The sequence below is a fragment of the Gobio gobio genome, assembly GCF_949357685.1.
Source record: "Gobio gobio genome assembly, chromosome: 24".
NCBI classification, from domain to species: Eukaryota; Metazoa; Chordata; class Actinopteri; order Cypriniformes; family Gobionidae; genus Gobio; species Gobio gobio.
The window spans coordinates 14,107,325-14,131,292 of record NC_137120.1 but is presented as its reverse complement, the minus strand read 5'-3'; the positions used below and the strand labels follow the sequence as shown (position 1 = coordinate 14,131,292).

The window sequence follows — 23,968 nt, the reverse complement described above, 5'->3', positions numbered from 1 at the left end:
ACGCCGCTGGGATTGCTTCATATGAGACCGCTTCAACGCTGGCTACACGACCAAGTCCTGAGATGGGCGTGGCGCAGCGGTCCCTCCGCGTCCAAGTGACTCCGAGGTAACGCCAACCTTCAGCCCGTGGTCGGACCCTTCGTTTCTACGGGCGGGAATTCCCCTAGAACAAGTGTCCAGGCATTCTGTTGTCTCCACGGATGCCTCATCCACCGGCTGGGGTGCCACGTACAACGGGCTTGCAGTTTCGGGTCTGTGGACGGGGCCTCAACTGCAATGGAATATCAATTGCCTCGAGTTGTTAGCAGTTCGTCTTGCACTCAGCCGTTTCAAAGTTCCGCTCAGAGGCAAGTACGTTCTGGTCCGTATGGACAACACTGCGACCGTTGCATACGTCAACAAACAGGGTGGTCTATGCTCCCGTCGCATGTCACAACTCGCCCGCCATCTCCCCCTCTACGAGGCGCCTCTATGCGTTGAAGTGGAACCTGTTCGTCGATTGGTGCTCTTCTCGCCGAGAAGACCCCCGAAGATGTTCGATCAGGTCTGTGCTTTCCTTTCTACAAGATGGAGCGAAGGCTGTCTCCCTCCACCCTTAAAGTCTATGTTGCCGCCGCTAATCATGAGCTAGTAGATGGAAAAGGTTCCTGAGGGGGGGAGGAGACTAAATCCGCCTCGCCCTCCCTCTATACCCTCTTGGGACTTAACTCTAGTGCTGACTGCACTACAGAGAGCGCCCTTTGAGCCTTTGCAGTCAGCTGAGTTGAAAATCTTGCCGTTAAAGACAATACTCCTGACTGCGTTGGCCTCCATCAAGAGGGTAGGGGACCTGAAGGCATTTTCGGTAGACGAATCGTGCCTGGAATTCGGGCCTGGTAACTCTCATGTGATCATGAGACCCCGGCCTGGACATGTGCCCAAGGTTCCCACTACTCCCTTCCGGGACCAGGTGGAGAGCCTGCAAGCGCTGCCTTCGAAGGAGGCAGACCCAGCTCTAGCTTTTCTCTGTCCCGTCCGTGCTCTCCAGACTTACGTGGACAGAACGCAAAGCTTCAGGACCTCAGAGCAGCTCTTCGTCTGTTACGGAGGACAGCAGAAGGGAAAGGCTGTCTCCAAGCAAAGGATGGCCCACTGGATAGTGGATGCCATCGTCTTGGCTTATGAGTCCCAAGACGTGTCCTGCCCGCTCAGGTTAAGAGCCCACTCCACTAGGGGTGTTGCCTCTTCCTGGGCGCTGGCTCGTGGCGCCTCGCTGACAGATATTTGTAGAGCTGCGGGCTGGGCAACACCTAACACGTTTGCTAGATTCTATAGCCTCCGTGTAGAGCCGGTATCTTCCTGTGTGCTCACTTCCCATAGTCAGTAACACCGAAGTGCCTGTTCTAGTGTCGGCTTGCTGCGCCATTCCCTCCCCTATGGTAGACGGATACGTGCGCTTATCTGCTCCAGTCGAGGTCCCCAGAACGGCGAACCCTGTTGAGTCCTCCGCAACCCATGGCAGTCAGACGTGGTGGAGCGTTCGACGCCAGGTCTAATGGTGCGTTCACACCGGACGCGATTCGCGCGATTCGCGCGAGTGATTTACATGTTAAGTCAATGCAGAGACGCGAAATGGCATTCTGCGGCGCGATTCGCATGAATGAGGCGGCGAGATTCGCGCGATTGAGGCGGCGAGAAGGACGCGACTTGAGCGTTTTGAACGCGCGATTCGCTCAAGTTGAAAAATCTGAACTTTGGCGGATATTTCGCGCCGCGTTAACCAATCAGGAGCTTGCTCTAGTAGTGTCAACAATGAGGAGAAAATCTGTATATTAATATCTGGTTCAGACAATATGATTATCACTGTGTGTGATAACATTAAATGACATGAAACACAACCCAGTCTCTTTTTGTTAAATGCAAGTTTATGTATGATCAATAATACAAAAGTATAAGTAATGTATAACAAGCTATACATGAAAAAAAAGCAAACAATGCAGTCAAACATTCAAAGTCAGTGCTAGTAGGCTAACGTTACAACTGCAACGTACAGTTATAGCCTAAAAATATAAAGTAATGAAACTTATCTTTGCCCTCAGCCTAAACGATTTGCCAGGGAACAAATTATAGATCCATGAGACCAAAGATCGGCCGTTACAAGACGAATTATAGCTCGAGACACACCACAGAGACATCAGAGCCAGCGGTAGACGGCAGAAGGACTGGCCGAGGAAAGGTTGCCCTCGCCGGCTTTCACGTGCGCTGAGCGCGCTGTCCGCTGGAGCTCACAGCTCCGACAACGGCAGATAAAATGTTCAAATAGGCACTGTTTATGTAGATAAACCACAGATTTGAGCTTTAAACAACTACATTATCGACTGAAAAAGTCTTAAAACTACGTTTTGTCACACATTAACAGTAGATATGAACAAAAAAAAGACATGTAAACACAGCCCATGTCAGCCATTTCTCAACGAGACGAGCTGCTGGCGGAAGCCCCGCCCATGACGCGAATTCGCATCTGTTGTGCAGTGAATGTCACGCGCGATTCGCGCGAGTAAACTCAAAATGTACACGCGTCCACCTTCGCGCGATTAGCGCGAATTATTCGCGCGAATCGCGTCCGGTGTGAACGCCACATAACACTCGTATGCATTGGTGGAACTTGTGTTAGGCTGGGTTCCATATGTTGTGACCCCCACGGCGGTCCCATATGTGTATTCTTCCACGGTATGGCTCCCTACGGCAAGCCTGTGTCTTTCCCTCGGCAGAGTCTCCTCTGCTGTCTCAGGAAGGTGTTGTCCCCCTCCTCTAATTCGCCGGGGCCACCCCTAAGACCTCAGTATGTTGTGCTGCCCACGGCCAGCCCATACGTGTATTCTCCACATGGTAACTCCCTCTGGGCATGATGTGGCTTCCGCAGCGGCCTTCACAGGCACGCTTTCCCAGCGTTATCCAATACAGTCAGCTGAGTGGGTCTTGCGGAACAGCAGCTTTGACTCTCCCTGCGTGAATTCCCTGCCTGCATCAGATGTCTGAGGGGCTCATCGCTGGGCGCTGGGCGCTGGAAGTGGTAGTAACTATGGCGTTTTCCAAAAGGATCCCAATTCGTCAGTATGTCCGACGTACGTCGAACGTGACCGACTGAAAGGGAACGTCTCGGTTACGTATGGTAACCCTCGTTCCCTGAAGGAGGGAGCGGAGACGTACGTTCCGTCGCCACAGTTGCTGTACCATCACTGCAGGGCCGAGTCACTAAGTTCGGCTCCTCAGTGAAAAACAGTGTGCATTCGCTCTCGCTTCCTGTTTATACCCGCGGCGCGAGGTGGAGCGCGAGATGCAAATCTCGCACGCCAATGGCCCATTGGCCTGTTCTCTATATCTCGAAGCTGATAGGGGCTCCCTGGAGTGATCCCAATTCGTCGGTATGTCCGACGTACGTCTCCGTTCCCTCCTTCAGGGAACGAGGGTTACCATACGTAACCGAGACGATTTTACCCTAAATTTTACTTTTTAAAATACTAACATATTCATCATACTTTACTGTACATACTAATATATATATATATTTTTTTAGCTCAATTGACCTTCTTATGTAAAAGTTTTTCACAGATATGCCTGGGGCATTTGGCACATGGCTATCGCTGTCAGCCATCTTGGATTAATGATGTCATCAAGCAATGAATATTTGGGATACAAGACAGTAGCCACTGTTAAAATATTGCTGTCAATCTACTGACACTGCCCTCAAGTGGTTTGGAGAGAATTACCAAGATAAATGAACCCTAAATGGAGTTAAATTAACTGTCCCCAAATGTGGACACCATGCATGAAATGGTTAATAATATTACTAAGCCTTTAATTCTACAGTATGAGATCCTGTGTTTTAATCAGATAATCTTTAAAAAGACATTTTACACTAAATATTTTGAACTCCGGCATCTATTAGACTCACTCAGACATCAATAATCAGCATATGAATCTCAATAATTGTGACATGCTTAATACCGCAATGCATTCTTGGAGCCATAGATGAGTTTTGTATGATGCACCCAGAGTGCATTGCAGCATGAAGCACATCATCGTTGTTGAGATTCATACACTGGTTCTTGATTTCTGTGTGTCTCAACAACGAAAGAGTATACATTTTTCTTGTGCAAAATGTGTTTTTAAAATCCTTCAGATTATTAGATTAAAACACTACTGATAGCTCACAGGACTATTTTTATCATCAATAATGTGACATTAACAGCACAACATTTTATATACTCAAAGACTAGACTCTGAATATGATCAGTGAATCAGACCACCACATGATGATTATATCTTTATCACCATCAAGTAGGCTAGGCAACATCATCTGATCACATTTCTCTTGCTGTTCTTGCCATAACAAACACAGTCAAGAGCCCAACTAAAGCAAACACTGATCACCATAACAGACAAAACAAAATATGTTCAACCAAACATCAACATCCAAACCAATGTTAAAGGGGTCATGAACTGGCTTTTTCATTTTTTTATACTGTTGTCTGGGGTCAACTTTTGACGTTTGCGTGGTTTTTACATTCAAAAACATCATAATGAATAAGTAATAGGCTCTTTTCTACCCTGAGCCTATTTTTGAGCCTATAGCTCTTGAAAACGATCTGGGCATGCCGCATTGAAGACTTGGAAGTAAACACCCACTGCCATGTTTGGATAACAGTTTTGCAAATTATAATGAGCTTCGACTCCGTCAGCAGGGGCGTAGCCGTCTTTTCCGAAGTGAGGGGGACAGAAATGTCAGGTATAATACCTGTTTTTTTTCTGACCTCTGTCTAATTGACAGATTTAATTGATCTCTTGCTTTTAATTCAGTTAGATATCAAATACACTGCTGAACAATAACCACTAATATGTATAATATTTTCCCCTATATTTTATGCCAATTTTATGATTGGTTTATGCACTAAAAACACTTGTGCATTAAGTACCCATGGATTTTATGCAATGTTAAAAAAATATCACGAACAAGGCAGTTTAGAAAAGTTTAAAAAATACAATTGTTCAATGTTTTTGAAAGAAGAATTCTGCTCACCAAGGCTGCATTTATTTAATAAAAAATGCAGTAAAAAGTAATACAGTGAAATATAATGCCAATGTAAAGCAGCTGTTATCTATGTGAATATATAGTAAAAAGAAATTAAGTAATTTATTCCTGTGATCAAAGCTGAAATTTCATTCTAATATGCTGATTTGCTGCTCAAGAAACATTTATGATTATTATCAATGATGAAAACAGTTTTTGTGGAAACCATGATACTATTCAAACTTTTGTGGTAAGATTAAAAAAGAGAGAAATTAATACTTTTATTAATTAAACATGCATTAAATTGATCACAAGTGACATTTATAATATAAATAAAAATTTCTATTTAATAAGTGCTTTATTTAATGCAAATAAATGCTGTTCATTAAATTTTTCTATTCATCAAAGAATCCTGAAAAATAAAATGCATCATGGTTTCCACAACATTTTTAAACAGCACAACTGTTTTCAACATTGATAATAATCATAAATGTTTCTTGAGCAGAAAATCCTCATATTATAATGATTTCTAAAGGATCATGTGACACCGAAGACTTGTGTAATGATGCTGAAAATTCAGCTTTGATCACAGGAATAAATTACACGTTTACTATATATTCACATAGTAAACTGTTTTATATAATAAATGCAGCCTTGGTGAGCAGAAGATACTAAACATTAAAAAGGATGTCAGTTAGCACTGCATTATTCATATACTTTATTGTCAATAAATACCTTGAGATGGCTTGAAAAACACACATGAACCATATATTGTCGAAATCATGTGTTTGTCGTCGCGTTTCATCAGTCATAATTATGGTTCAGCGCTGTTAATGCCTTTGGAACGTGATTACTTCTACAAATCCGTTTTGGACTTTCTGTGAGAGGGCGCCCTCCGGCTTCGAGTATGAATTAGAGTGTTGCACGAGAGTGTTAGCAGCACTCATGGTGTTCAGATCGCCTTGTTTTTGGATACGAATAAAATGACAGGTCATGTATATTTTATTTTGTGTATTTGAATTTAAATCTAGATTTATTCACATTGGCTTCTACGTTAACAAACTTGCCCGTGTAACAGACGTAGGCCAGTAAGAGCGGTGCGACTAGACGCCGGTTCGAATCCCCCACGGAACGGGTCGACTTGGACTGGCGAGACTCGGTAAAGTGCGGGGGACGAATGTACGTTTTATTAAAAGTGCGGGGGATACGTCCCCCCCCCCGTCCCCCGCGTAATCTACGCCCATGTCCGTCAGTACATGTGGGAATTGTTTTGAAAATGGCCACAGGGCTCGCAATACATCTTTATCAAACAAACACAATGATTCATCTCTCATCCACCCGCAATTCATTAGAATGTTATTTTTTATTACTTGGCCAGCCCGATCGGTGGTTATGACTGCGAACCTTGCATCACTAAAACACAGACACACATACACGTGAATCAGCTTCCGCGATTGTATTTTCCTTAAAATATCAAGTCAAAAGAGTGAACAAAGCACATCAAGAAAGGAATGTTATTTCACTATTTAAGATAGCCCGTCGGGCAGGCCGGTGATACATTTCGGTAGCCCGTCTGGAAAACACATAGCCCCGGGACATTGGGCTTTGCGAACCCTGCCCATACATGTTTGAGTCTGATCCCGAATCGCAGGACAATGAACCAACAACACATCAAACTGCATACTGCAGCCTGTGACCGCGTGCTAAGTTATGTTTAGACACATATTCAGTAGATGTCAAACGATCTGTAACAATGCAATACTGTCACATATAAAACATTTTTTTACTCACATTTCTGTCAGATCCAGCACACAGCATTGTTTTTAATCTCATTCAAATCCAGTCTCTTGTTTACAAACGAATCCACAGTGAAATGAAGCGAACAAACTTGCAATGTCTTCCCCACGTGAGCTGGATATTCATTAAAAATAAAGTTCAACCACGCATTCCTAATATTGGAATCTGAATGAAGTTTATGCTGCATGTTTATTACTTGGAAGTTCGATCCGGTTTAGCTCCACACACGTAGGCCTATGTTATTTATCTTTATTTAAGTCAGGCAAGAGTCTGTGGGCATTTCACTGCATTCTGACATCACAGGGAAGCACATTCTCATATCGATCGTTTGCTGAGCCAGCTGTCCATAAAAGCTTTTCTTTGACTAACAAGGAAGTTTTCAGCTCTGGATGTCCTCATAAATGTACTTTTGTTTCACACTTCACAGTAGAGATTGTAATAAATTTTTAATTATGTAATTATTCATTCATTTTCATTTGTCAATAGTAATTATCCATCTAAGACTATGCATGAGGAGCATGAGTCTCCAGATCCAGCGCCGATGTGCATCCTACATTTATTAAATTTACCCTTTTTAGGGTGAAAAAGTAATTTTGAATTTGATGGTCACATGTCAAAATTTGGGACAGTGGTTTTGGCACCACTACAGCTGTTGCCTCAAATAGTGCCCTATTTAAGGGTATGGCGGCAATTTCGGACACAGCCGTAATTACAAAAAAAGGCCTGGGTGTAGGGGTGAGCGGGGCACAACCTAGCGCGGGGTTAGTTGTAACACACATCGTTTAAAACTTTCCACGCATGCCAGCATGACGAAACTTAGTGTATTTACTAGTTGCCATATCAACATTATTTAGAGAAAAAAATACACCAAAATTAAAAAAAATCTTTGGAAGATATCACTGAATATTTATTTAATCATAGCAAAAGTAAATCTCTGTTTTTTGTTTATTTAAAATGAGACAAATCTGACATTATTTTAATCTATATATATTTTTTAATAATATCTGTTATTTAACAGTTGAGATAGTTCTTTAATGCTGAGGACACGAGCCAGGTTTAAATCATGGTTGTGCAGGTGAGGCATGTTGTCACACTGTTACAATGAGCCCCTATTAGAACTGTGAATCTCGCTGTCAGTCATCACAATTTCAAGAGTGAATCCCGCATTTATATGCGGATGGGCCTATATGTATTGAAGTGTGTCAAGAATGGAACACAAAAAGTTTTATTCAAATTTTGAATATATTATAGTCCTATTAATAATTTTTTTTATATCACATAGACAGCGTGCAAAGAGCGCTCCCTTTATAATCACTAAAAGCTGTCACTCATTCAATGAACACTATCTGACAAAGTTACTTTATATTAATCAGTGAAGCTTCAAGCTGACGACACAACGAATCTCTTATTTACATAATGGGTACGTCTCAATCAGCTCCCTAGCTTCCTAGGTCGTGAATCAATATATCATGTACATGAATGTGGCGACTCCCTGATCAGTGCCCTGACTACTGCACTAGGGAGCGGATTGAGATTAGCGCATGTGCAGAACTCAGCACTGGACAAAAACTTGAGCAGTGAGTGGATTCTAACTGAAACACCTGTGATTGGCCATTGCGTTCTAGAAATCAACAAACATGCCTGTGATTGGCTGCATTACTCACCGAAGCGAAAGCACGTTGGAAATTTAATCATTCGATGAGCGCAAATACAGATACGCACTAGATCTTTGGCCAACTATTTTTCTCTAATAATATGCGATTATTAGAAAGAAAACATATCCTCAGCAGTTATCTGCAGCTTTTCCCTCTAAAAGCAATCAGTAGCAGAAGCAGCAGCGGCAGTCATTTGAGTGAGCAAATTACACACTATTATCAAGTCTGTCTCCCTCTGTCCGGAGGGTGGCACAGGGATGTCCATGGGGTCCATGGCCAAGCCACCCCTGACCCCCACTCTGGTGCCGGTCCTGGTTTTGTGTGTTTTTCGCTGCTTTCACGCTGAAAAAAAATGCTGCCGTCTTTTTGCCACTCAGTGGGCATTACCAGCTGCATACCCTCAATTGGTGAAGTCGGAAAGGAGCTAGGTGGCGAGCCAGAAACTTCACGAACAGTCAGTAAGCGGAGTTGAGAGAAGAAAACGCATAACATCTTCCTGTATCTAACCTTCAAAGTAGTCCTGTGATGTGTTTTGATTGACACCCAGGGGTGAGCACAATCTCCTGATCTTAGTACAGCGTTTGTGTCTTAGTACAAACTCCTCTACACAAACATCGAAATGAAAGTGTTTTTTTTATTTCTTATCAGTATGATCTCAGGACACGAACAAAGAATCAGACAAGTAGACTCCAGACAGAGTCAGAGTAAGATCAAGACCAGATGAAAATGGTTTAAGAATGAACAGCTTCATTCAAGCCATCTTACTACTCTCGTTGAGTCTTGTGTTCTAAGTTAAGTTTTGCCGCAATGTTTCAGTCAACGATTCTACAGCAAAGCCTGCTTCAACTTCAAACCTCATCCACAAGACTTTTCATTCATCTGCCAACACACCAACGTGATTGGCTTCACAAGAAAGATGTCACTCCAGGCCCGAAAAGCCCTCCAGCGAAAGGAATCCCATAGACTGTATAAAACAATGTACATAGAATCCGTGACGTCACCCGTAGGTTTCTGATGAGCATTGTTGAAGCCCAAAGTGGGCGGAGCCGGCCGTCGCCATCTTGTCAGCGTGTTACCACACGTCACTCCCAGATAACCGAAAATAGGCAGAGGCGGGATGTGGGTGGAGCTGAGGTGGCTGGTTGCTGAAACAACACCCAGCTTGACTGTAGTGACAGCAGCGGCAATCCACCTGTCACTCATGTGGCAACGCCCTTAATTTTACAGAAATTTAAGGCTTAATATAATTTGAACGGATGAGTTATAAAAAAAAATTCACGCCCCTCAGAGTTGTCATGAAGGGCAATGGCTTCATAGACCAAAACCACTTTTATGTACCAGGCTGTAAACTTTGTGAAAAAAACAATTCTGTCGATTCAATATCAATGGGATTGACTCCCTTGAGTTGAGGAATTGCAGTTTAAGTCACTTCTGTGTTGGATTCAAGAGAGAAGGCTTGTTTGAGATGCGCCTCGCCTCGCCTGAAATTCAGCCGAGACTTTTGTTTAAACCAATAAGCATTAAGCAGTGTCGTCAGCAAGTCGTTTCCCATCATGGTTTTGATCAGAGCAGTCGGTGGAGAGCAACTGTGCCCGACTGCGCAATATGAAACAGCCACCTTGCCGCCGCGAGAGTTTGTTGGCACACGTCAGCATGGCATCAGAGCAAGTCGGACGTAACTCAGACACTTTTCTAACCGGCATGCATCTCGCGGTGATCACCCGTGATCGGTTCTGCGCAGATTTTTCTCATCTCAAACGAGCCTAGAGACTGGAAGGTTACCGCTTGGGAATCCCCAAAGAAACACAAACACAAGTAGCCCTCCAGATTTTAGCTGATCTGGTGCATTGATATAAAACTTAATAACCCCGCCTAAGAAACGATAGAAGGGTTAAATTAATGATGGATGGTTCGTTCAGGTAATGCTTATAAAGTGCAAAGTCTGGTTTATATTTTTAAAGAGAAGTGTCTTGTGTTATGTGCTTATGAATTTAATGTATTAAACTGCTTGTTACCTTGCTTTTAATTAGTGTTTTCACTATCGTTTGGATATTAATATCCGCAGCAGAGCTGATAGTTATGGCCCGTTCAAATGAACGCTTGGCGAGTAATTTTCTCGGCCGTAAAATGCAGGTGCTGGTCATATTTATTATTAGAATATCATCAAAAAGTAGAATTATTTCACTAATTCCATTCAAAAAGTGAAACTTGTATATTATACTCATTCATTACACACAGATTTATATATTTCAAATGTTTATTTCTTTTAATTTTGATGATTATAACTGACAACTAAGGAAAATCCCAAATTCAGTATCTCAGATAATTTGAATATTACTTAAGACCAATACAAAGAAAGGATTTTTAGAGATCTAGGCCAACTGAAAATTATGAACATGAAAAGTATAAGCATGTACAGCACTCAATACTTAGTTAGGGCTTAGTTGCCTGAGTCGATCAGTCTGTGGCACTGCTCAGGTGTTTGAGAGCCCAGGTTGCTCTGATAATGGCCTTAAACTCTTCTGCATTGTTGGGTCTGGCATATCGCATCTTCCTCTTCACAATACCCCATAGATTTTCTATGGGGTTAAAGTCAGGTGAGTTTGCTGGCCAATTAAGAACAGGGATACCATGGTTCTTAAACCAAGTACTGATTGCTTTGGCACTGTGTGCAGGTGCCAAGTCCTGTTGGAAAATTAAATCTGCATCTCCATAAAGTTGGTCAGCAGCAGGAAGCATGAAGTGCGCTAAAACTTCCTGGTATATGGCTGCGTTGACCTTGTACCTCAGAAAACACAGTGGACCAAAACCAGCAGATGACATGGCAACCCAAACCATCACTGACTGTGGAGACTTTACACTGGCCCTCAAGCAATGTGGATTGTGTGACTCTCCTCCCTTCCTCCAGACTCTGGGACCCCAAAATTTACTTTCATCAGAGAACATAACTTTGGACCACTCAGCAGCAGTCCAGTCCTTTTTGTCTTTAGCCCAGGCGAGACGCTTCTGACGCTGTCTGTTGTTCAAGAGTGGCTTGTCACAAGGAATGCGACAGCTGAAACCCATGTCTTGCATACGTATGTGCGTAGTGGTTCTTGAAGCACTGACTCCAGCTGCAGTTCACTCTTTGTGAATCTCCCCCACATTTTTTAATGGGTTTTGTTTCACAATCCTCTCCAGGGTGCGGTTATCCCTATTGCTTGTACACTTTTTCTACCACATATTTTCCTTCCCTTCACCTCTCTATTAATGTGCTTGGACACAGAGCTCTGTGAACAGCCAGCCTCTTTTGCAACAACCTTTTGTGTCTTGCCCTCCTTGTGCAAGGTGTCAATGGTCGTCTTTTGGACAACTGTAAAATCAGCAGTCTTCCCCATGATTGTGTAGCCTACAGAACTAGGCTGAGAGACCGTTTAAAGGCCTTTGCAGGTGTTTTGAGTTAATTACATTTACATTTATGCATTTGGCAGACACTTTTATCCAAAGCGACTTACAGTGCCCTTATTACAGGGACAATCCCCCTGGAGCAACATGGAGTAAAGTGTCTTGCTCAAGGACACACTGGTGGTGACCACTGGGATTGAACCAGCAACCTTCTGTGTATCAGTTCCATGGTTTAACCCACTGGACCACCATCTCACAATTAGCTGATCAGAGTGTGGCACCAGGTGTCTTCAATATTGAACCTTTTCACAATATTCAAATTTTCTGAGATACTGAATTTGGGATTTTCCTTAGTTGTCAGTTATAATCATCAATATTAAAATAAATAAACATTTGAAATATATCAGTCTGTGTGTAATGAATTAATATAATATACAAGTTTCACTTTTTGAATGGAATTAGAGAAATAAATAAACTTTTTGATGATATTCTAATTATATGACCAGCACCTGTAAGTGACTCTTTCGACCTCACAACTGTCATTTTTGCTACAATTTGCCATATCAATACAAAATAAAAGTACCTAAATGACACAACATGCTGAGGTTTATTTTTTTTAATGAAAAACCCAAATAGAGGCAATAATATATTATAATACCGGTAGATGACTTAAAAAACTATATTAATAAATAATATATAAAAATAATATTAATAATGCTAACATTAATAATATGAATATCCTAACATAATAATATTAATACAAATAAATGATTATTAAAAAGACAGTCCTGCAGAGTTTAGCTCCAACCCTAATCAAACACACCTGAAACAGCTAATTAAGCTCTTCAGGATTACTAGAAAGCTACAGGCAGGTGAGTTTGATCAAGGTTGCAGCTAAACTCTGTAGGACAGTGGGCCTCGAGGACCAGGGTTGAGAACCACTGCTATAGCCTTTACCAGGGGTAGGCAAGTTCGGTCCTAGAGAGCCGCTGTCCTGCAGAGTTTGACTCCAACCCTGAAAAACCCTCACCTGCCTGTAGCTTTAGTAATCCTGAAGACACTGATGAGCTGGTTCAGGTGTGTTTAATTGGGGTTGGAGCTAAACTCTGCAGGACAGCGGCTCTCTAGGACTGAACTTGCCTACCCCTGGCCTATACAGTAACACTTTCAAAGCATGGTTCTTTATGGAACCTTAAAAAGGGTTCTATTGGGTTCTGCTATTGTTACTGTTTAGAACCATTTTTCTTACGAGTGTAGTGATTGGGATTTCATTGGTTTTCTTTAGTTGTAAGTACTGTTCTTGAAAAACAGAGATATCCGAACATACTAAAGCATTTGTCTCTTTTGTTTTTTCTTTCAGAGCATTAAACAGGAGGATGAGGTGGTGTATGCGGGTGTTGTCACAAGACGTTAATTCGTTTTTTTTTGTGATAAGGTTCCTGCTAGAGATGCACCGATAACTCTGGATAACTTACCTAAATGCAACGTTAAGTGACCAGCTCTTTTATTGACGTCATTCCACAGTTGAAACACTGAGGGATTACATTAGACATAAGCTTTCAGTAAGTTGTACTGTATCTTTCAACATACCTTTTGAAGTTCATGTATGTTTTTTCATGCTATAACTTGAATTTAAGTGGAAGAAAAGACTCAAGCTTGAACCACTTAAACTTAGGCGCTACAGCAATCTGTCACATCACATTCTAGAGTGTCAAAATTCCATTTATTGTTTGAATTTTGTGATAAAATGGACAGAATTTGAAAGTTGTCAAGCACAAAGCTCTTTGCGATTATTAGATGGAAGGCGCTACAAATTACTCTTGGTGTAGGGAAAAACTGCAGACCTGGCAACCCTGGCTTGAACTACGGTTAATTCATTGGGTCAAATAGAGCCTCCTCTATTTTTGAACTGTAATGCGTTATTGACGCATTAAATTGCCCTAAATTCAAAACAAGAGCCATTCTTCACACACAGTACGAGTTGCAGTCTTACATGCTTTTCCGCACCCTTGATTGACAGGATCGGCCTACAGTCGGGCCTGATCATTGACTATTTTAAAACAATCAGCCGATAGTGAAAATAATTGCTTATTTTATATAGCCTACCGATTTAATTTTTTATTTAATTTTATATGCCAATACATCGGTACATCTCTATTTTCTGGTCATAATAACTGTCGTTATGCTTTCATTTGTGTTCTGATTTTTTTTTGATGAGGTTTATTTGTACTTAAGGTAAAAAGGTCAAACATTATAAGCATCATAAAACATGTTTATAGCTGAAAAGGTCATGTCTACAACTGTCTTGATGTTAGATTTCAATTAAAATTATATTATTAGCTCATACCAATTTGCCTCTACACATGATACACATCTTTATTTTAAAACATTTTAATCAGTCAGTTTGCCTTTTATTTGAGTTTTTTTTTTAACAGTACTGTAAGATCTTGTACATCATTGTGTTGTCCATGCTGTAAAAATGGCTAAAATGTTTTCTCTTGATTCAGAGCAACAGCCTTTTCAGTGTCTATACTGTTAAATTCCATTAATAAATGACTGATAAATGTTGTTAATATGTAAAATGACTATCTGAAAATAACTTTTTTTTCTAATATAATTTTTTTTTCTTTTTTACTTTTCAAAAGTGTGTGGTTCTTTCCTTGAACATTTGCAGTGGGGCGCAACCTAACATGGGACACACATGGTTAAGTCCCCCTGTGGTGAAAATCGAGTTTAAGGGCGTTTTCACACCTACCTTGTTTGGTCCGGATTTTCGGACTTTTCAGTTTGGTCCGAATAAAATTTTCAGGTGTGAAACCTCCCCCGTACCACGGTCCGGACCAAACAGACGAAATTTGGTCCGGCGAAAAGAGGTGGTCTCGGTCCGGATCAAACTGATCAAAGGTTCGGTTCGTTGTTAGTGTGAAATAATTTTCTGTATGGTTCGGACTTTCAGACCATTTACAGGAAGTTCCTGTTTATGTTTAAAAATTATAACGTTATTTTTAAATTCAATCTAGGCTACATTGATTATGAAAAGTGAAAATATGCGCAATATGTCAGAAGACAGAAAGTCAGAAATAATTTTGAACAAAATTTTGTATGATTTTGCTTAGAAAGCATTTCTTTAATGGGAATTTCGTTCTGTATAAATTGTATCTTAATTTTAATCAACGTTTAATCAGATAATTGCCTGGATTTAATAAATAAGAAGCAAATAGTCTATAGCAATAATCACGGGAGCGATCACATGCTTTGCACATGAACTGGACCGCGTCTCAAATAAACCCAAACTCAGCAGGCTACTTGCCTCACAAACATGAGAAATATGTGTATATAAAGCTTGAAATGTCATTTTTTAAACGTAACGAATAAAACAATAGTCAAGCAATGCGCACTGTTCAATAGTGGCAACGATATGCGTCCGTTCATTCAACTTGTCAAAGACGCTGACGTCAGACGCACGTCCGTTTACAAACCAATCAATGTCCAGATGCAGCCCACATAGATGATTACGAGTGGACGCAAGTGCGTCATGTAAAGTTCTTTAGTCCGCTCACATAATTGCAATGTGAAACCAAACCAAAACTAACCGAATATATAAAAAGTATCAAAACATGAACGTCGGTTCGGACCTTGGTGCGGACTTTCAGGTGTGAAAACGCCCTTAATGTTGTTTATAATGTCTATGTGGTGTTTTTAATATGCTTTAAGACAAACCATGTTGAAATTCAGCAGTCAACACCATTGCTGAGTATTTTGTCTCAAAAACGCAGTTTGAAATCACTGGTGTTTCTGACGTCACAAACTACCTTGTAACCAATCACGTGAACTTGCAAGCGTGCTATAGCATATCATTAGCTATGACCGCTCTGAAGCAGGCAAGTCTCAGTCATAATTTTTCTGATGATATGAAAAATCAGGTACATTTAGAGTGGGTAAATTATGTATATGATGTATATTATGGTGTTATGATAAAGTTTTTCAAAGTGTTTGTTATGCAGTTAGGACTGCACAATTTTCAAAGCAGTCAGATCACTGTTATTTTCACACTGCATGACTCTGGTATAGCATTCAGTCACTACTGTGTTCACACTGCACGATGGAACGATGCATCCATGCGTGATGAGATATTTTGCATGCTAAATATCTGGACCTGTCTGCGATTCAAAATCCTGCTGTGTGAAATGTGTTCTGACTGAAAATTATCATTTTATCAATCTCAGTTTATTTAAAGGGGTGATGAATCGAGAAATCAACTTTCCTTTGAGCCTTTGATATAAAAGTTCATTGTGATATAAGAATATCCTGTAAGTTTAAGAGCTGAAAACATCCTTGTTAGTCAAAGAAAACTTTTATAGACACCAGGCCCAGAAAACGAGAGATCTCAGAATATGTCGACCCTTGACGTCATAGAAGCACCGCCTCAAGCCCGCCCACCGTCTCGTGGAGCTAAACGGGTCGTTACAGAGCAATAAACGTTCCAGCTCACGTGCGTAAGACATTGAGCATTTGTTCGCTTCATTTCACCGCGGAATCGATTGTAAATCGAGGTCGAGACTGGATTTGCAGACATATTGAGATTTAAACACAATGCTGTGCCTTTTCTATTGGATCCGACAGGAACGGTGCAACACACTTATGTGAGTAAAACATGTTTTTTATATGTGTTCGTATTGCATTGTTACAGATCGTTTGATATCTATTGATTACATACCTTAGTACACTGTCACAGGCTGGAGAAGGTGTTATTGGTTCATCAGACTCGGACTTGTAACGTCAGTGCTCGCAAAGCCCAACGTCCCGGGGCTTTAGGTTTTTCAGACGGGCTATCACCGGCCTATCTTAAATAGTGAAATAACATTCCTTTCTTGGGTGCATGTCATGAAGGGCAAAATTAGCCGTTTAGACCAAAACCATAATTTGTACGGGGCTGTAAACATATTTTTTTTTTCTTTTCTGCTGTAAAGTTGGCCATTTTAACATGGGGCTCATTGAGATTCTGCTCCCTTCTGGAGCATGTCCCTTGATGAAGTGCAGTTTAAGTTACTTCCGTATTGGCGTCAAGAGAAACTGCGGGAGGTTGCCATTTGGCAACGGCCCACCGCTTCTCTATCCATCATCGTGCCAGCCAATAGCGCGCCAGGTGGATAAGTCTGTAATTGGTTCCCGCAAAAGTGTAACAGTAGAAATGAACAGGTTTCCAGACTGAGTTGCCGGGCGAAATCAAATCGCTGGCAGATCAGGCTGGGTTTACCCAGTCTATAATTTTATGTACAAAAAAGTTAATAATTATAGCCTATTTATTGACAAAACATAGCTTTTCTTATAGCCTATATATATTCATTATTAAATCACCATATTACATAATGCACATAATATAGGCCTATCCACAAATGCACACTGCAAATGAACATTAAGTTACACACAACGCAATACTGTGACAGGTTTTCAATGGACAATTAAATGCACAGCCATTCGCAATTTGTTCTCTGCTTCGAAAATATTAATGAACATGATGTTGCATACCTTTAATAACTTTTGAGGCTTATTTTGTGTAGTTTTTATATGCCGTTTGGATGGTTAAATAGCCGTGAAGAGCGGTTACACTCAGAGTGTGGATGAATCGCGTTTGTGTGAAGACAGGATCTATTGAAGAGAACGTAGTAAACGCAGAAACTCATACAAAGCGGAAATAACTGTCGTTTTTTGATCCATTAATGCATCCCTCACTTACTGTGTGCGATATCACTGTTTGTAGTGCCAGTCAGAGGAAAATGCCTATATATCAACGCTGTCATGAATAATTAAGCGACTGCTGTCATGAATTAAGCAACGCGTCTTCTCATAGGACAAAGACACGCAGTCTAATGAATAATTATGACGTTGACATGAAGACGAATTTAAACCAGGAAGTTGAAAATATAGCAAAAAGGTTTAAAATTAACTAGTTTTCTCCCACATTCAAAACTAACAGATGGTCACATGTCTTCCTGGCCTGGATGCCAGCCGAATTTAGCCCCGCCCACAAACATTTTTGCTCGGGCAATTCGGTCTGGACTCGCTCCATAGAGGAGGAATTATGCCCGAACAGAAACTGTTCGGACCAATGAAATTGTCAGGGCGGGCTTTAGACGATGATGGACAGATGATCAACAGTAACGTAATCATCCACGTCATCGAAGGCTCTTGGGAATTTGCTCTTATCCTAAATGGAGAACTTGTTCGTATATGCATTCACCTTCACTAGTTCTCTCAGAAACGATGATCGTGTTGGTAAGTACTCTGTGTATCCTTAAATTATTTCATTACTGGCAAAGATCGTTTACACTCATCTTTTTCTTGTAACGTTACTTAATCCAGCGTGCGTGCAGACAGGGTTTCCAAGTGTTTTTGCAATGTCGCGCACAATTGCTATTCAAAACTATAGCCCAAAACTATAACTTTCCGGGGGGTTCTCCGGAAAAAAATGGCGTTTGGTTAACAAAATATGTTATTTTGGCAAGGTTGCCTGCTAAAATTCGCATTCCTGGGTTTATATAATCACATAATTGGGGTCGCTTCAACCCGCGGACATGGAGAAAAACACGGACTTGGTAACAGTGCAGTTGAGTTCTGTTGACATTTGACAACTAACGTTACGCGTCGCTCCGTTGCTCTGATTGGTTGTGGGTCTATCCAATTGAGGTCTTTCCTGGCTCGGTTGAAACACGCCCCATAATCAAAGCTCAATGGAGCGGTACCAGACTCATATTCTGACAAGAATTGAGTATGGCCACGCCAGGCTAATGTCTTCCACGATGTTCAACACACATACTTCTGCTCAAATATTAGAAAATTTGGTTTAGGGTTTCATGTTTCATGACCCTTTTGTTATATTTTGCCACTGAATAATCTGTATAATTTGATTCATCTGGTAGGCTATTATGCGTTTCTACGCAGCTGTATTATATTAATAACACACAAAGTAGGCTATCTTCAGTAGTCAGAGCACTAGGCCTATAGCCGGGGAGGAATCATTTAAGTTTACCTAACCTAAAAAATAACCCAACAAAAACCCACTGTTGCTAAATACGAAAACTTATTCTAGCATAGCCTACTACTCTTAGTATTCCTGCTATATAAAGATATAGTAAAAAATAGTAAGAGTATAGTATGTAGGCTATGTGGTGGTTCCGAACTCTGCATTGAGTATTGATTCGACGGTCACATGTTTTCTTCAGTTCAGTCTCAAGTCAACAGAGATGTATGGGATCAGATTTCCGCCAAATGTATTGCAGTCATGCATAAAAAAAAATATAATAATATAACAAATTTTAAAACACATGTGAAAATATTACACACAAAACTGAAAAATCAATGCAAAGTTAACCAGAATCACAAACAACGCAGTCACTGAAATAAAAATAATAAGCGTAAATCAAATATTTAAAGCAGCACTAGGTAACTTTTCAACCTTTATAATATATTTTCAAACCTCTTGTGATGATACATCGACTTACAATAGGTTGAATGACACGTCTGCCATAGCCTGACGGGGTCTATATAGTTTTTAATCGTACTTTTAAACTTCGGGTTTCGGGTAGTAACCAGAGAAAAAAAAAGAACTACAAAATTCGACTGCTTTACGCCATATACGTCACTTCCACCACTACCCCCACTTCCTTAAATTTGGACGTGCGAGCCAAACTATAATTTGTTTGCCGAATGTTATAGTCATGGCTGAAGCAGCACAGAAAAATACGAAAGCAAAGGTTTTGTCGGAGGAAAGCAAAAAGAGGAAACGAGAAAGTGATCGGATTAAAGGCAGGACGAGGATCAACATTGGGCCAGTGTTTGCTCGTTGGCGTGAGCTAAAGGAGGAGGGTCTTGCAAATAAATACATAAGACGTACAAAATCATATTTTAGGATACATAACATGTCTGTGATATTGGTTTATATGTCTTGCCTCAAGCTATAATGCAAATCGATTTTTCAAATTTGCAGATTCATCTAGGGTAGCTTCTTGATATTATAATATTGACGATATATGGTTATTACCTACCACTCAAACATTGAATTGAAGTATCATATAGATTCCGTAAAACGGTAACCAATAGACTAGGCTACTATAATGACGCTGGCTTGTAAACGTGAGCATCGCGATCATTTGGCGTTTGAAAAAAATAAAACCCATGAAATGATATTCATATGACATGCTGAAACATATGCCACTGTACCTGGGATGAAGACATTTCACGCGCGACGCAAGCAGAACACCTGCATGTGAACTCCATAGACATGTGAACTCCTGCTGCAGTGTTCAGGGCTATCATAGTTGTCATGTCAACAAATGCACGTGCGATGCATCCACTGATGTAGAATGACAGTTTACGACAGTAGTAGAGGACAATACTGTTTCCCAACTGTAGGGGGACCCCGAGAGCAAAAACTACCTAGTGCTGCTTTAAACAAGTTTAAAATGATATTGCTCAAAACTGAATCATGAATTCAAAATTATCTGAATCGCTCACAAAATCATGTCTGCGTGGCGTGTCTGCGTGTCACTGTCTTTCCTTTTACGCAACAAAACAGGATTAATTTAAACACATTTCTTTATATGTATTTATCTCGTTATTTTATCTGACTCCATTAAAAGGTTTTCCAAATATGTTTAGTAATTTAGAAATCTGAATAAACGTTTGATTACTCTATTCCCTCTTTATTCAATATTTTACTCGTTCATTAGGAATCTATGTCGCTTTGAGGTCCTCATGCCGGCCGGACACGGGTCTCACGATCGCAAACTCGTCAGTTTCGGTCACTAAAACAGAGGTAAATGACTATACAGTTCAGAGTGCCGCTCTCAAGCTTGCTTCCTCTAAAAGTATTTTATTTAGTCCCCACAGATCTGTGTACACTTGAATTAAAGTAACATTATCTCTAGTCAGGGGTCATGGCCACTTCTTTAGCTATAAGTCGACCAATGTAATAGTAGTTTTGGGATGGCCATGCCATGGTTTCCCATGTACACTTAGCTAGAATAACTTTACTTTAAGCAGAGGTAAGACTCACTCTATTTAGGTTGGTTAATCAACATTAATGTATAATAACGGAAATTCCCTTTTAGTCTTCACAGTCTAAGTACACTTGAAATAGTACAAAAAGCTAGTCAGAATTCAAGAATCTCAGTTAGTGTGCTTTATGCTCCACTCAACTGTATTTTGGTCTGATACTCAGCCTGATACAGATTTGTGGTAACATACGCCTTCACGTAATCTACTTGAGAGAGATAACGTCAGAATAAATCAGAATAATTCCAAACGTAACAATTTATTTAACCAGGTAAGAAACATCAATCAAAATTCAATTCAAGGAATAAAAGCATCAATCAATCAATCACATGTAAAAACATTAATTCAAAAATCAAGGATTTTTTTAAATCTTTACCTGGTAGTGAAAAACTACACACAAAAAGCGGTGTGGGATATCTGGGTGCAGATTCCCAGATTCTTGCATCACCTTCCCTTAAATACCCAGATAATTCAATAAATCCACAAATGGTGGTGTTTGAGATTATAATTAGATTTTGTTCCCTCATTCAGGGGGGTCACAGACGGGCAATCAGAATGTGTATTTGAATGGGTTCTAAACATCTGTGAAGGAGGGTACTTATTTACATACAGGAGGCACTCTGAGTGGATGATCTGCGCGAGGTCACCTTTTGGTGATATACAGTATTTTTATCAGCTTATCTAACTTCTTGGAGGTTTGCATTATGCTTGGGAGAATGAGACCATTTTACCAGACGCACTTACACGTTTCAAATGATTCTAAACATGCATAGTTACACATTAAACACACTTAACGTTGCATAGACTTTGAATGGGTTTCAGGGTAGGTGAGAGTGAGTTACGCAGGGGGTGGTGTGCAGGGTGTGAATGTGAGGTGTGTGTGTCTCAGTGTGATGCGTCTCGGGTGGGGCTGTAGTGTATGCAAGAAAGTGTTCAAATGGTAATCTTTGGAAAAGTCCTTTGTTTCCGGGAAACTACGGTTTCTCTGTCCAGACTGGTTGGCACCTTACAGTTTACGTCACTCCAATGCGACTCATGCCGCAGTTCAGCCAGCCGCTGTTGAGCTACTGTATGAGTATAACGCGTTCTCTATCACTATATCTGCAAGGAAATACATTATTGTAATGTTATGAATATAATCTTAGGACTCTATTCTTTTGTATGATATACGTTTATGGGGGTTTCTTATAATTAAAGCAGTCAAATTAACATTATCACTTACTGACGCTTGACTGGCCATCCAGCAGCCACTGTTGAGCTATGAGTATAACACGTTCTCTATCATCAGTGGTGGAAGTAATAGGCTACAAATAACCAGAGACATATTGACTTTAGTAAAAGTAGAAGTACCACAATGACAACCCTACTTAAGGAAAAAAGTACCTGATTTGAAATGTACTTTATGAGAATTAAAAGTACTTGCATGACAATGTATTCTATTAATGTCTATTCTAATAATTAAAAAAAGTTTAATTAAGTTAGTTTTGGGTTAATGTAATTGGGCTTACCATCTGTGGCCCAGTTTGCGTAGAAAGAGCTCCAAAGATTAGGTAGATTTTCCTCCAAAGTGGAGAGCGACTTTCTGAAGATTTCGTTCATTTCTGAAGCTCATTCCGCTCGCCGCATGCTCAACCCAGAATGCACTATGTACCATGCTGGTTTAAATATAGGCTATCTGAAATAAATAGCTAGGGCTGCCCCCAACTAAAAAAAAATTCTAGTAGCTTATTTGTTCATTTAAGCCGTTGTTCACACAGCACTGGCGCCTCCATGTCATTGTCGGCTTACTCTGCTTTATTTGCTTATTATTATTAAATCAAGGCAAATGGTTGATAAAACATTGATTAAAATTAAGATACAATTTATACAAAACGAAATTCACTTAAAAGAAAGGCTTTCAACAAAACAAGTGTTCTCAAAATAATTTCTGTCCCCCATGTCTTCTGACACATTGCGCATCTTATCCTGTTCACTTTCATAATCAACATAGATTAAATAAATAAAAATTATAATTATAATATTTGAACATATTAAATTAAATACGTGTTTTAAAGGTGTCATGAACTTGCTTTTTAAAATTTTTTATACTGTTGTGTGAAGTCAACTTATGACGTTTATGTGGTTTTTACATTCAAAAACATCATTCACTCATGACAACTCTCGGAGTGAAATAGATTCAACCAGCATTTTATTAGCATAAAGCTTGGAATGTACATAGTGTGGAGTGTTATAAGTGAGGAGACTGGAGACAGAGATGCGTCGAGTCGACTTTACTATCCACTTCAAACATGCATTACTTTACAGCGTAATGTAAACAACAGTCACACAACGTTAACCCGGAAGTGCTTAACTCGAAACCCCGCTCCCTTTAAGGTACAGTCTCTAGGTGAATGTCTCTCTATTTAACTTGTGGGTCACCACACAGGCCCCCCCAGAATTCACCCATAATAACAGGCCCATACCGAACGGGTACTCAAAATAGAACAATCCAGCTCATAACAGTCCCTAAGAGTCAACGTATAGGGGGGCGGACCAGGCGACCGTACCGGCTGCGCTTAACAGGAAAAGGGCAAGGGGCAAGGGGCGGGGCAGGGACCGTGCCAGGGGAGAGGGCAGGGGCCGAGGCTGCTGCTGGAGGTCGCCCTCTCCGTGGGGGCTGGGCCAGCTGAAGCGGTTCGCCAATGTCCACAGGAGCAGGCTTGAGACGGTCTATAGCCACCCGCTCAGGCCTGCCCCCCATATCCACAACAAAGTTCTTAGACCCTCCGGCCAGGACACGGAAGGGCCCATCGTAGGGGGGCTGCAGCGGGGTACGATGGCCATCGTGGCGGATAAAAACGTACTTGGCTGACGGTAAATCCTTGGGCACGTAGGACTGGGGGAGGCCATGGTGAGACGTTGGAATGGGAACAAAAGCGTCTGCAATGTTCCTGGACACAGCACGATGGGCGGCAACCGACCAAGGGGCCGTGGCACCTGGAAGAAACTCCCCCGGAACGCGCAGGGGCTGGCCGTACACCAGCTCGGC

General features: G+C 41.0%; 1 protein-coding gene across 5 annotated transcripts in view; it reads left to right on the top strand.

The window, feature by feature from the left end:
* The window catches only part of LOC307120394 (uncharacterized protein), an 80,934-nt gene that overhangs the window by 15,751 nt on the left and 41,215 nt on the right, over positions 1-23,968 (top strand). For 4 of the 5 annotated variants that reach the window (XR_013815783.1, XM_079807418.1, XM_079807417.1 and 1 more), the window contains one exon: positions 13,247-14,526. The exons of the other annotated variant lie outside the window; for it this stretch is intronic. Coding sequence is in view for 3 of the 4 variants with exons in the window: in XM_079807418.1 (XP_079663544.1) it covers positions 13,247-13,300 (54 nt within the window). In the remaining variant the exon portion in view is untranslated. Of the gene's footprint in view, positions 1-13,246; positions 14,527-23,968 lie in introns of those variants that run through there. 5 annotated transcript variants of the gene reach the window in all.